The sequence below is a fragment of the Apteryx rowi genome, unplaced genomic scaffold (assembly GCF_003343035.1).
Source record: "Apteryx rowi isolate R43461 unplaced genomic scaffold, aptRow1 scaffold_434, whole genome shotgun sequence".
Classification (NCBI taxonomy): Eukaryota; Metazoa; Chordata; class Aves; order Apterygiformes; family Apterygidae; genus Apteryx; species Apteryx rowi.
Genome location: NW_020450688.1, coordinates 651,224 through 665,949, shown reverse-complemented (window position 1 = coordinate 665,949; position 14,726 = coordinate 651,224). Strand labels below are relative to the sequence as shown.

The window sequence follows — 14,726 nt, the reverse complement described above, 5'->3', positions numbered from 1 at the left end:
TGACCATACCGTGTTCTAAAAGGCTCAGGGAACTCATTAGGCTTCAGAGTTAACACATCAAGAACAACACGGCCAGGTTCACTCACCTCCCAGAGCCGCTGGCCCAGGCTGCAGGGCTGCGCCTTGGTGTGTGGGGGCCCCACGCGCATTTGTGGCACCATAGGGGGCAGCACTTTTCCTGCCCTTTAAAAGCTGAGACACTGGTGTCCTTGCTGCATAGGGCACCTGGCGCTGCCTAGCCTGCAGCCCTGCTGCCCCCCGCAAGCCGTGGCCCGGGGCGGCCCAGGGGCACCTGCCCGCCACTGCCCCGGCCCCCAGACCTCAGACCCCGGCCCGGCCCATGCTCACCTGCGCCCCACGGCCAGCCCGGACAGGCCCCGCACGCTGCCTGCGTCCGTCACCAGGCAACGCCGCTGCCAACCCCGCTGAGGGGCCCCGGCATGCCCCAGCCTGCCCAGCCCCTGCCGTCCCCGCCGCCTCCACCAGCCTCCCCTGCACAGCCACCTCCCCCTGGCACCCTCCCCTGGGCCACCACCTCCCGGCCCCCTCCATGATCCTCCTCACCCGAGACACCTTCCCAGGCCACCCCCCGACCCAGGCAACCTCTCCTGTCCTCCTCCCTGGGCCTCCTCCTGCGGGTTACCTCCCCTGGGCAACCTCCTCCCCAAGCCACCTCCCCTGGACAACCTCCTCCCCAAGCCACCTTCCCCAGGCAAATCATCCACAAGCAGCCTCATACCCTGGGCCATCTTTTCACCCGGAAAACCTCTTTCCCTGGATAACATCCCCTGGGCCATCTCTTTGCCTGGGCCATCTCCTCCCATCCCTGCTCCTCCTCTAGGCCACCTCCCCTGGTCCATCTCCTCCCCTGTGCAAACTCCCCTGTCCCTCCTTCTCCCTTAGGCCACCTCCCCTGGACCTCCTCTTCCTCTGGGCCTCCTCCCCTGGGCCATCTCCCTGGGCCCACCTTACCCAGGCCACCTCTGCTTCCCTTGGGCCAAGGGGGCGGACACAGAGCACTCTTCAGACCCCGGGGGACAGGGAAGAGAAACCCACTCACACTGCCAACGCTTCCAAAGCCAGCACAGGGGAATGCCGCACCGAGCCCAGCTTCACTCCCCAGGCACTCAGCGCTCAGTCACAACGGCTGCGCTTGGCCACCCTGTGCAGCCTGCACTCGTCACCCAGGCGGGTGGCCACCTCCTCTTCCCACTCCCGTCCCCGAGGACCTCACCCCCACCTGCCATGCACCCGGGCTCTGCGCATGCCAGGAACTTGCCCAGCTCTGGATTCATCCTGGGACCCCCCCAGCTGCAGCTCCGTGGAGCAAGTGATAACATTGGCACTGTACATTTCAAAACTCCCGAATCCAAGTTTTATTACTGTGTCAGAGAAGAGGGATCACTCACAATATATTGTTCAAAAGAAATACATTCAACAGCATTTACAGTAGAATGACATTAAAATCCTCTGGAGGGAAAATAGAAAGACTAGGAGATGGTGCTCAGATTAAGTGTTGTCACTAGATGACCTCTGGAGGATACAAGTTTTTTAAAAATTAATCTAAAAAATGTGGGATTTCTTTTTTGGGGGTGTTCCTAGCACTCCCCTGGGCTCTGCTAAGCTGTGCAGTGCCTGTGACGGCGACTTCTAGACGGATGCATTTACTGGAGGTAAATCAGAAAGGACTTCTCAGTGTCTCAGAGTCCAGCAGGGCTAGGCACTGAGGTGCCAACACTTAATGAGCAACATTTCACTCTACACTTTCCTTAACTGCAAGAACACATGTATCCTGTTTAAGGGACAGCCAGTGCAGGAATTTCCCACCTTTCCAAGCTCTTGGATAATGCTTGTGTTGACAAAATAAACAAGGAAAATAAGGCATTTTGAAAAGCTAGATTCCTAGTCCATTTTATAAAACTGAATCAGGCCTGGCGTGGAGGAGAACCCCATGTGTGACTTTTCTTGTCATTATAAACCAAACTAGGAGAGTAGCATAAAGGAAGGTTTAGTGCAGAGCATCTGCCATTGTCCCAGTTACGTGAATGGATGTCTCCAAAGGAGAAGATCTAAATGCCTGGTGATGGGATATGCCACAGCTCTCTCAGCCGGCTGTATCCAACCAGATGAATGCCATTAATGCAGCAATCTGGAAAATTTAAGAGTTTCACTGGCTTTACTGAGCCATAGGCAAACCATCGGAAGGGGAGCCCTGGAAACGGTGACTGCCAGGCCCGGCTGCTTGTAATACCCAGCTTAGCATTTCAGAGACCCAGCTTTGAGGGTCAAACTCCTAAATCTGGGGCATACTGAGAGCTGTCCCTCAAACCCCAAATGCACTGTTTCTAAACGGGAATGATCTTTCTCATGAGAACACCTTTTGAATATGACCACATCTGGCTTTGAAGCAAAATGTTACTTCTCTACTTAAGCGATTACTCAATCACCATTACCCCTACATCCCTACCTCCGGGACGAGTCTAAGGAAATATATCGTACTCATACTACAAAAACTCAGACAGTTGCTTCTGTCTTCATTATTTTTCATCTATTATGTACCATATAAATTTAAGCAAAATAATTTTTTATATATTTATATATTTATATAAATTAGAAGCAAATAAATAAGATTAAAGGGTACATTGAAATCAGTGGGTGTTGCCACTCCAATAGCCACTCACTACTGTTACATCATACAAGGTCTATATATACTGTACACATAGGTATGCTGTAAATAACAGGTATGGAGGTGCTGTAAGAGAAGGTGACCAGAAGGAGACTGATGGTTTAGGAACCTGATTGCATAAGTGTCCCATGTGTAGCCTGGGTTTTCCAGTTACCATTGCCTCTAAGTTCATTATTGCTAATTATCTTCCAATGTGGATGTGACACTCCAGCTTCAAGTGGCCTCTGACCCACGGGAGGGGGCAGTCAGTATGATATGATGTAGACCCAGAGAAGACATCAAAAATGAAATCCAGTGAGGCAAACACAAGTGTCCAGGTCTCCTTGATTCTCTCTGACCCAGCAGGACTCGCTGGGCCTGTTATCTTCTGGGTCCTGCCACCCCCCTCCCTCCATTTCTGCATTCAGGGACCAGCTATACTTGCATGAATGCCCTGTGTCCAAGCATCACTCACTTCTGGTCCTCACCGATCACTTGCAGGGCTTGTTCAGCTCTTCCTGGGGCATCCAGTGCCACAGTGAGGTGACAGCACACACGAGGGGTGAATGGCAGATGTGGGGCTCCCTTGTCCATGTTCTCAAGCTGCTGCCAAGCAGCACTCATGGGAAGGCAAGGACAGAGGCAGGAGAGGGGCTCCTAGACAGTCTGTGGTTCTTCCAGATGGATACAGAGCTGAGTTCAGCCTGGTATTTCCTCGAGACTGCCCCAGAGCTCCAAGGTGTTAAGAAGATTCCCCGTGAAAATGGGAACAGCAGAGGCACAGGCTTTGCTGTGGGGATCTCCCATTGCTCCAGGGAGGAAGCAAAGCCTCTGCCTACTGCATTCAGGGGCTTCAGTATGAGAAGGATATTTTATTTATGAGCTGAAACTCCTCCTGGGAGAGATCTTACACCAGGAAAGAGAAGTAACACACCCAGAGGAGGCCCAGAGCCTGGCTCTCCTGGCACCAGGAACTGGCCCTCAGCCCTGCAGCCTGTGACCTGGCACATTTGGGGACTGTCTTACTTACTGGAGAAGACACTGGGATGTGAGTACAGATCCAGGAAAAAGGCTTCATGCCACAGAGCCACCAGCACCTGCACCTGCTAGCAGGGAGGCTGCCCCTTCCCACAGGCTGGTCCCCCCTACACCGGCTCTGCAGGAGACCTCTCCATCCAAGCAAGCGGCGCCATGCCACCTTCTCCCTGCTCCTCTTGCCTCTCCCTCGGGCTTTCCCTCCTGCCTGGGGTCAGGCATAGCTCAACAGGGAAACTGGAAAGCCCCTGCACAAAGTTTCAGACTCCTGGGACCACTGTGTCCCGCCACTGAGATATGGAGGGGAGAGAGCTGATATGCTGCCTCCAGTGTCATGGAGCATATGCTGGTCTACAAACTGCTCTTCGCTCTGTGCTCAAACACCTCCTCTGATCCCACCAACATAAGCTCGGTATCTCCCAGGTAGACAGCCCACTTCCCTGACCTCAGCAAGAAGCTGTTTCCCCTTAGGATGCAGCTGCAGGAAAAACAAACCAAACATAACCCAAATCAACCTCACAAAGTATCATGTTAAAGACAGCCCCAAACCTTGACTAAACACTGCAGACTGACGGGAAACTGCTCAATGTGCTGCTTTAAAAAAAAGAAAGAAAAAAAAAAAGTCACCAGCTGAAATGTCCTGATTGGTATTGCTGGGATCACAGGGCACTGCGGGAGCCACCGAGAGAATCCAGGATCAAGCGCCTCAGCCACAGTCCCTGGAGGCAGTTTTCTGAGCAGGGCTCAGAGAGTTGCTTGTGTCTTTAAAGGAACCTGAACCAGGAGCAGATTTGTTTAAAAAAAAAATTCCGTAAAGTCCACACACAAATGGGGAAAAAGAAATGTCAAAGGAAGAGCTCACACAAATGTATGGCATCCCCACAATGCGAGCATCTTTGGAAGTCGACGTCTCAACCAATAAAGCTGAGGCGCTGAAAGATAGAGGCAGCAACTCCTGATAGCAATAAATACGTCAGGCTAAAAATTAACCAGATTCAATGTGTCTTCATTCCTAATTAGTAGCTGAAAAAGCCACCATAAAAAAAAAAAAAGAATGCTATTTATTAGTGCGTAAAAAAATAGGTTTGGAATCCCTGTTTAGATTTTCTCTTTAAATTTCTGCATGTATTGAGTCTGTGTATGTGTTTCTTTGCACTGTTACCTGACAGCAGGATGCTGCCAGCGTGTCCTCACTGTCCCTCTGTCTATCCTGGTGAAGAGGCCTGGGGCCGGCCACCCCAGAGTGAGCAGAGCAGCTCAGAAGATGTCAGGGCAAATACTCCAGTCCTGCTTGTCCTTGGCCTCCCAATATCCACCTTTATAAACACAGATCAGCTCCCCTGTCATGGGATCCACCTTCCGTTCAAACCACAGTGGGATGTAGCCTTCATAGTCCTTGCCTGTAAAAGAAGAAAACTCAGGGTAAGGGGTGGTTTTACGTCTGCCACAAAGTTCTGCATAACTTCACCAGGGGCCCAGAGTAATGCCATGCCCAGGGCCTGGATCAGTGAAGGGTCTCTCCTTCATCCCAACACCAGAGCCCTTTCAGGGCTGCCTAACTTGGTTGCTTTACCCCCAATTTGGCAGCGAAGGGCACTGGGCCCTTGACCCAGCTCTGGTCATGCCTCCGACAGCCCAGAGCATCCCACCTTCCTCTAGGGCTTCCACGGCCTCAGCCTCCCGCCTCCGGCGCACGGCTCTCTGCTTCTCTTCGAGCCGCTGTTTCTCCACGTTGGCCTCATCCCACCGGCCGCTCTCCATGAGTCGCTGGTCAGGTCTCAGCCGGCTGTCTGTGGGGGCCACTCTCTCCTCGGGCTCATTCAGGGTGAGGGCCAGGTCAGAGAAGAAATACATGTTCTCGGCATTCTCCCTGGAGCCAGAGAGCCCAGATCAGGACATCAGAATGCTTACCTGAGCTAGAGCTCCCCACTCATTCATGTGCTTGTGTCTCATCCTCAGCCTGTCAAAGCTGCTCCTGCTATTATTTTGATCCCTCAAAACATATGTAGAAGGCCCTTTGGGGAGCCCTGCCTCCCATCACCTTAGTGGGGATGCCAACGTTGCCTCTCCTGGACTAATCTTGCCACATGGCCTCCTCAGGGAGCACAGACACCTCCTCCGTTGGCTAGCTCAGTGTAAGGAAGCTAAACACCTACAAGCTGACTGCAGTGCTGCATGGCTGAAATAGGAAATAGCTTAACCCAAAAGATCCGAGACTGAAGAACAGGGTGGATTAGTCCTGGGGGCCACGCACAACACTGGTGGCACTGCGTGGAGATGCTTTCCACTGGGAACCATTCCAACAGAGCACCTTCAGATCCAAAGCAGGGATCAGCTGTCAGTGCTACCAATGGTTGAAGGTTGGTTTGGTGTTTGGTTTTTGGATGAAGCATCCAGGCAACGGCAACTGGACAGGGTGCTGGACAGGAGCAGAGAACCACCAGAACCACTAATACAACACAAAAAGGACTGATTCAATGCAATGGGGAGCTGTCGTGATGTTTCTCTGGATCAGAGCTCTTGGAGAGCTGTCTGCTCACATACACAGTTGCTCTCATGCTCTGCCGCGCTACTCCGAATGAAAAAAACATGCCAAACCCAGCACCAAGCTGGGCTGGGTGGCAACAAGGCTGGATGAGGAGGGATGAGAGCAATCTGCTGTGGCCAGGAATGTCAAGAGAGGGTTGGTCCCCAGAGGGCTCAAGCAACCAGTGTAAAAGGATGGCCAGCGACTAGCCAGTGAGGCAAAGCAGCCAATGCATCTCCATCCTATAGCAGGGTCAACAGTCAGGAGAACCAAAAATCAAACATACACAGTGTCTCTGGTTGCCCAAGAGCAAAGCCAGCTGCAAAAGTCCCCCAAAGTCAAGGAGGACAATAAAGAGTCACAGCACGTCCCGTTGCATTTGCATGGCTCGGCTGTGGGCACATACTTCGACAACGGCTTCACACAACGAGCTGGTTACACCACTGCCAGCTCACAGCCAAACACCAAAAGAGCCAGGGCAAATCCAAAGTGCAGGGCCAAGCCCTGTCCATAATGCGAACGCTTCCCTGCTCTGCAAAGCAGCACACTGATCCAGGATAACTTGGTGAAGCTGTTTTCCAGCCACGCTGGTATTCACCTTCCCTTGCAGAGACTGCACAACCTGCTCTGCAATCCTGGCACACACTTGTAACCCAGAAAAAGCCACACAGTCACCTAAGTCCTGGTCCCTTTCCACTGTCCTCAGCCCTGTGCACACAACAGAGCTGCCTTCATAGCAATCCCTTCCAGAGCCCTTCCCTGCCTCGGGGTTGTCTGCACGTTACAGAATTACACCTTTATCCTCAGTTCATTTTGCCCATCACTGCAACGCAAGGAAACTGCAGCTGTTTAACAAGAGGAGCTCTGCAGCCCAGGCCCCAGCACCCCACGCCTGAGGACGTCACTCACGGAAGGGGGTATTTCTTCCACAGGACCTTTGGAGACAGGGTCTGGTAGACAGTCTTCTGTTTGCCCTCTGAGCTGGTGCTGCCGTGGCTGCTCTGCACTATCTTGGAGCACTCCATCTTCTCATCCCATGTGCCAGACATGACATAGTGGGCCTTACCATCAGCATCAGTCACCACCCCTGTCACCTGGCAGAAGGACAGATGAAGTTGCAGAGATGGCTCTGGTGGCATTTGAAAGCACCCAGAGGGCAAGGAGACGGGCAGCATGCCAGAACACCCTTTGGGCAGCCCAATCAAAGTAGCTGGACCTGGTGATTCAGCTGCGGCTGTAGCATCCTTGTACATTAGGACAGAGCCTAGCTGCTCCCAACACAAGGAGAGCATGGCCCACCCTGACCCAGCCCCCGCAGTTGGGTCTCCAGCCCACCCAGTCCTTTCCAGGTCTCAAACACAGTCACTTGGCTAGTGCTGCAGCTTTAACACAAAGCCAAGCAGAGCCCAAACACAGGCTCTGGTTGACATGGCTAGTTCCCTCCCAGGCCTTGCTGGTGACCTACATCAGAGGTGCCAGCCCAGCTCCCACAGACACTCCTTGCCCTGTGCTGGGTTCATCCTGTCTGCAGCGCTGAGACCCCATGAGCTCTGGCCTGGCTCAGAGAGAAGAGCCAGGCCTCGCCACATGCAAGGCTGCTAGAATGAGCAGGGATATTTTTGGACACGTACCTTTCGGGGGACATCTCTGGAGAAGTAGCTGTAGGGGGTAAATTTCAGCTGGCATTTATCTTTTGACTTATGGTTAACAATCTCTATTTCACCAGACTAGATAAAAGACACAGAATCACAGGAAGTGAGAAACGTTGCAAGGAGACAAATCAGGCATTAGTTGTAGTCTGTGCAGATACAAATGAACATCAGCTGCAGCATTATTTCTGTTCCCAACTCCAGAGGTTGGAGCAGTGCCATTGCAGACAGCGCTGCTGAGGGAGAGGGGACGCTGGCAGCCCCAGCCAGCCCCATGGCTCACCAACAGCAGCCTGCTCTGTTTGGCAGGAGCAAAACCTGTCATGTACCAGATCTGGCCATGTGTGGCCAGTTACACCACCCTGCTCCATGTAGCTGCTGGCTTCGGAAAGAGCCATTAGGAGCTCTGAACGACATTCCCCCCACCCCTGTCATGGAAATGTATCTTCCTATCGTGGCAGGAATATTGTTTGGAAGTCAAGCAGGACTGGCATATACTGCAGGAAGGAAATGTCCTTCTAGTCCCTCTGCCCTTGTCCTGGAGCCAGGTAAGGCCCAGACAGCGACTCTCCTCTCGTACCAGCAGCCACTGACCTGGTCAATCCAGAGCTTGCCCACGATGATGTTGTGAACAGTGGAGGTGACCTTCCTCCAGACGTAGTGATTCCCGCTGGAGTGGAACTCGAGGTGGATGGCGCCTGTGGAGAGAGGAGAATGCAGGGCTCAGCGTGGGAGGCAGGAGGGGCGGCACAGCTAAGCGCGGCTCTCGCGCATCCCCAGAGCACAGTGACACCCCAGCACACTGCTCCTCCTCGGAGCCAACCCGGGCCCTCTGCCTGCATCCCCATTCCCCAGCCCCAAACCTCCTCTCAGCAGCTGAGAAACAGAAGGAGGTTTCATGCCTTTAGGCTCTGTCTTTACTCAACTTTGCAAAACACAGACTTTGAGCCTGAGTGCACAGCGTTCCCTGCCGGCAGCGCCAGCATTACACCTGCATCCTTCCCTCCCCTTGCTGCATGCTGCATGTTTTACTGCTCTAGTGAAGCTGCAATATCTGCAAAGTCCTGTGCCCTCCTCCCTCCCCACAAAAGCTCTAATTTTAAAAGCAGGTCAGAAATGTGCTGCCTGGTCGACTGCTCAGTGTCATGAGACAAGTCAGGCACCCTCAGTGTTTGCATAGCTCTGGGATGGGCAGGACTGTCTGTGACCAGGAGCATGAAGATCTGTGCTCCTGCTTGCTTGGGATGAAAATCATCCTTTCTGGTTTGAGGCTGTACCTGCTTCTAGTTACCCGGGTCTCCCCCAGTAATTAAGGGAGAGAGACTGAGACACTCTAGACATCCCACCCAAGGTCTCAGCTGCATGTGCGCCCATGGGATCAGCACGTGGGTGTAACCTGTTGGGTACTGTACAAGCAGTGCCAGCCAAGGCAAGCCCTGATCCTCTCGACACAAGTCACCTACCCAGTGGCATGATAGAGAGATATTTGCCCCTGAATTTGCTGGCAATCGTGATTTCTTGCCACAATGTCCAGCCTCGCTTGGAATACACATGATGAGCAGCTGCTGGGGGATGATGGCTCACCTGGGAGAGAGAAGAAAAAGCCTGTTAGGTCACACCAACCCATATCAGAGAGCAAGAGGCAGGAGCAGAGGGCTCCCCCAGGGCTTTTGGAGTATGCAGCTGTGAGGGCATGAGCCCAAGGAGAGGCTACAGTTATAGGCCAGCTTTGGCCTGAGGATGCCATGCTTTCTGACCTCCCAAAGAAGACTACCTTAATTCATAAGGAAACACCATGCCAAGCTCCCAGCCATGGCTGGGCGTCTCCAAGGCCAATGCAGGCACTGGTGTTACCCTGGGACACAGATCACCTTCTCCATCAGAGTGAATTCCCACAAGGTAGCCTGGCAGCACGTGCAGGTGCAGAGAAGTATTGTCAGGATTTTCTAAGGCTCATTAGCAGAGCATCAGCTGTAAAAAGCTCAAATTCAGCAGCTTTTTATCAGTGTGAGACAGTGCTAGACCATGACCCCTGGAACAAGGCCCCACTTTCCAAGGATCTTGGTTAAGAAACAGGGATGTGCTGAAACCCAACCCAGATCCCCAGCAATCCCAGTGTAACAGCATCTCTCCTGCCCACGGCAGCTCCCATTGCTTCTGCCTGGAAAAATCCTGGGGGGCACAGCTCCTCACGTCACCTGAAAAACACTGACCTGCCCAACCAAGACTTTGGCCTTGCCCCTACTGGCAAACCAGGCTGCAGCCAAGGCAGGGGAAGTAGATACAACTCTGCAGCACAATCTTCCTGAAGGCTCTGGGTACACTGCTCAAGTAGTGATTCCGTGATGACTTGTAAAAGGACAGTGCTCATATTCCCCTGCCCGGGGACAGTCACATCATGGGAAGAGCACAAAGCTGCCCCACAAACGCTGCACGAGCTGGGACTAGGACATCACAGCCCAGCTCCAAGGAGCTCAAGAAGGCAAGAGGGACTGTGGGCAGCTCGCTCTGCAGCAGGGGTGCACTGGCAAAAAGACCTGGTGGAGGAAGGAAGCTCCTGGTGATGCTTGTAATGCCTCTATTTCTGCAGTGCAGGTGATTGAGAAACTGCCAGAGAGCTAAGACCACGGAGGGACCCTTGATCTGCTGGTGGAAACAAAGGTCTCCGTCTGCATGGGAAAACCCAAGCGAGTGGATGGGGGTGAGCTGCTGAACTGCTGTTGTCCTCAGCAGAGACCCCTGGGGAAGGGAGCAGCCCAGGCCGCTGGGCTCCCTTTGCCTTTCCCTCAAGCAAAGCCCTCACGCAGTCGATTTGTGGCTATCCAGCAAAACACACACCTTCGTTCACCGGGAACACCTCCAGACCCAACAGCTGTGGCACTGTGTTAAGTGATGTTGCATCGATGTAATTACAGCCTAAGTGCCTTAAGCAACTGGATTGCAAACATGAGCAGAACAAAAATCTCTCCATCAAATCCCACTGTAACCAGCGGGAGAAAATCCTATTTGGTTAACTGGATTTCATTCACAAGATTATCAATACTTTGCTCAGCATGTCTGAGGGCTGAGCAGCAAACAGACACTCCAAGGAAAATTAAGAGCACTAGAAACAATGTCCATCTGGCTACACGGCCCCAGACCCTGGAGCAAGATGCAGCGCAGCCCGTACTGAGCATGGAGTCAGGCCAAGACTGCCCATAGTAAGAGGTACTGCCAATCCTGTGCAGGTGCAAACCTATGCTATCTCTGAATTTGCCCTTTGAGATGTGTTCAGAAGGGGGATTTAGGGACTCAGCTCATGGATCAAAGGCTCCTGAGTGCTGCAACAGAGCAGTTTTGCTCCAGGTTATGGCAAACCTCAGTTTACGATGAATCTCTTCTAAATGTTCGTGGGAAAGAAACAGGATGGAGGGGAGGGTTAAGAGCTCAAATGGTGGCTATACGCAAGCCTACACATGGTGAGCACCCAAAATCCACCCTGTCCCAAGGCAGCTGGAGTGGGCACACCAGAGGGGACTGAATTTTCCATTTTAATGTGTGCTTTGCACCAGGAGCAACTCCACTCCTGCAGAGGTGAGGCTGATCTGCACAGAGAGCCAGGGCTCAGACTGCCCTAGCCCACGGACCAGAGCTGGGTAGGAAAAGGACATCTTGAAACCACGCACTCCTGCCCTGGGGTCTGCCAGTGACAACGGCAGCCCTGGGGAGCATCTGACACCGAGATGTGTGTGGTGCTAGTGAGGGAAGAACAAAAACAGCCAGGCAGGAGGGCATGACATGAGGATGACACACAAGATGTGACAGGTAATAGTGTGAGAAGTGACAAAAGTTACAGATAGCACCTGGAGGACTCGTCAGATTTGGTTAAGGAGAAGCAATGTGAGAAACAGCCAGACCTCAGAGATAACTGGAGGAGAGTGTTGGAGACCTCTGGGGAGCAAAGTCTTGCAAGGCCAGCAGTACCTAGATAACCGTATCAGTAATAGCAAGTAAGGCTGAGATTGCCTAGGAAATGGTATCAGAAATACCAAATTTGGGAATGGATGTAGCAAAACCAAGATCAGCAGCAAAAAGTAATTCAGTGTGGGTTGTTTATGTGGGAGGCAACCGGAATGGAGAAAGAGAGTACAAGGATGGTGGAAAGGAGGGCCAAGAAACAGGAAAAGGGCTAGAAAGGTATGCGAACCATGACAGGCAGCCCTGTGCTTGCTCACCACAGCCCAAATGAGGACAATAAACCAAAGCTGTTGTTCTGACCACATCACGCGTGTGAAACCTGCTTCAGCAGCCAGGAGGACTGGGCTGTGGGGTGCTTTCCCTGCCTAACGGATGGATTGAGCATCCAGGCATCACCATGCCAGCACCCGCCCCAGACATTGGCACCTACCCACCACTTCCTAACACTAGGTTGAGCGGGGTCACAGCCCAGGGAGAGGTGGCATTAGGGAGGTATTCAAGAATGTACAGAGACAGAGAGGAAGCCACAGAAAATATGTGAATAAGCTCCTGATTGCTTTGGCTTTTTGTCCCCACAGCCTGGAAAGCACACTCTTCACTAGATTTTGAGTTATTTAGATATCAATCATTCATCTGCACTTTAATGTGACAGCAGAGGACATTCATAGCCGTAGTCCATAACGCTCTGGTCAGCAGTGTCCTGGCTTGCTGCAGTCCCTGGCATGAGCTCTGGTGACTGGGACAGGCCACATGGACATCACTGAGCACTGCAGGAGAGCAAAGCTGGCTGCAAGCAAAGCTGGCCCAGTCAGACATGCAGCTTTGGATGGCACAAAGGGACAGCAGAGGCATGAATCCTGGAGAATATCTACTTGAAGCCCCTTTACTTTTGCCACTGGCAAGTGGCCACACTTCCAGGAGACCCAACACAGCCTGCTCGCTGCTGGGGCAGGCATGGCCCATGGCTTGCTCCCACTGTCACTGCCCGGAGGAGCACTGCCAGCCACTGCCAGCCACTGTCAAGACAGAGAGGCAGTGAAAAGCTTGAGAGCTCATGGGGGATGATGGAACAGACAGAAATGACACGATGGGAAGTGCCACCCTGCCTTGGGCCACAGCTTTACCAAGCGTGTGCCGGACTTTGGGCATCCATTATCTTTGTTTGCACCTACACGTCCTGCTAGGAGCTGATTGCAGAGTATAAAGCCTGCTACAGCTGCTGCTCCAGACTTGGGTGTGAAGGTCTGTGATTTGGCCAAGGGCTCCTCAGAAATAGCTTGGCCTTGCATGGGAGCTGTGCTGGCAGGCAGGCCAGGCCAGTGCTCTCAGGAGGGTACCAAGCAAAGAGAGTAACGGGAAAGTTTGCAGGGATAGCAGCACTGCTGATTCGTAGCAGTGGGCTGCCTGCGGAGGAGGAGATAGGAGCTTTGCAGAAACACAGGGCGCTCTCTGTGGAGGTTGGGAGGCATGGAGCTGATCACAGCCACCCACAGAAAACACCACACTTTCAAAAATAGCTGAAAGAGAGACAAGCAGAGCTCTCGGGGGAGTGCAGCAGCCTGGGGGAAGACCCAGCATCCTCTCCTTGGAAACCCGTGGGTTTCTGCGATAGGAAGCTGAGCACTGTTGACAGATATCTAAATTCACTCAGAGGCATCCTGGTGGCATCTGGATATGCACACGCTGGCAAGGCTCAGTTTAGATCCTGAGCACAAGAGACATAGACCAAAAGCCACAGGGGACAACCTGAGAAAAAAACTGCAGGGACCAGACCACGCTCTGTGTCAGAGAGAGACTTACACCCCACACCAGCCTCATCGCTGTCTCGCCAGCCCTGCAACCTCAACTGCAGGTTTCTCACCCTCCATGAGGCTCAACACATTTATCCAGCTGCTTAATGACACTACCATGATGTGGGACTTTAGTGAGTACAAACTCAGTCTAGCACAATTGCATTGGCAGGGCAGGACAGCCCAAAAATCCTTTCAAGCAGAAAGCAGAGACAAACAAAGCAACGTCAGGGGAGCATGGACATGCCTGGACTTCCTCACTGAGTAGTCCCGCCTTGCCTGTCTGCATGTCTGACCACATCGTCAGCTGTGAGCATCATGTAGCCCAGCATAGCACATCCAGATTAGCAGCAAAACCCTTTTCCCTCTAAGGAGCTCTGTCTCTGTGCTGCTCTGCCAGGGCGCATCTGCTCTTTCCCACCAGAAAGAGCTCTCTGGCACTTTGAGCCAATTCACCATCGGGGATTCCCATGCCAGGGTAGCGTGACAACCAGCACTCACCTCCCCACATCCTTGGTGGATCACACACGCACCCGGACACATCATCTCTCCTTGCTAGAGACTCTCTACGCAAAGCTATTTTATGCTGCTTCTATAGGGAGCGCTCTGCAGCAGGGGAGACCAGTATGAGCAAAGTGCACCATCTCCAAAGCCCAAGGAGACTCAGAAGAGGGAGGACCCTGGGCACCAGGTGCCTGGAAGACGTAGCTTGCGAGCACTGTCCCTAGCTCTGCAAAAGTCAGCTCAACAGAAACATGGCTTGTTCCCAACAGAGCCATGCTTGGGGCGCAGCTGGGGAGACCCTGGCATGGCCGGAGGCACCCAACTCCAATCGGAAGGGTGCCTCTGCCCTGCGGGCAGCAGGAGTGGGCTACGCAGACTGCTGGCCCCAGCTCCCAAGCACAGTTCAGGTTGCGGGCAGGAAACACCTGAGCTCGGAGCACAGAGGTGGTTCTTCACACGAGAGCTCTGCTCCGGCACTGGATGAGGAAAACTAGCTCGAGACACACAAGGCACTGGGGCAGAACCACTCGCTTTTCCCCTCTCCTAGTCCCTGCTGCTCTCGCCTCAAAGACAGGATCCTCCAGCTACTCCAGCCTCTT

The 14,726-nt window shown here is 53.0% G+C and overlaps 1 protein-coding gene across 5 annotated transcripts in view; it reads right to left on the bottom strand.

Moving 5' to 3' along the window:
• Window positions 1-1,348: 1,348 nt before the first annotated feature.
• The window catches only part of OSBP2 (oxysterol binding protein 2), a 164,355-nt gene continuing 150,977 nt past the window's right edge, over window positions 1,349-14,726 (bottom strand). For all 5 annotated transcript variants that reach the window (XM_026076619.1, XM_026076617.1, XM_026076615.1 and 2 more), the window contains 6 exons: window positions 9,340-9,460; window positions 8,471-8,574; window positions 7,859-7,954; window positions 7,137-7,321; window positions 5,350-5,570; window positions 1,349-5,100 (listed from right to left, as the gene is read on the bottom strand). In XM_026076619.1, the coding sequence (XP_025932404.1) occupies window positions 4,958-5,100; window positions 5,350-5,570; window positions 7,137-7,321; window positions 7,859-7,954; window positions 8,471-8,574; window positions 9,340-9,460 (870 nt within the window). In that variant the 3' untranslated portion in view covers window positions 1,349-4,957. The remainder of the gene's footprint in view (window positions 5,101-5,349; window positions 5,571-7,136; window positions 7,322-7,858; window positions 7,955-8,470; window positions 8,575-9,339; window positions 9,461-14,726) is intronic.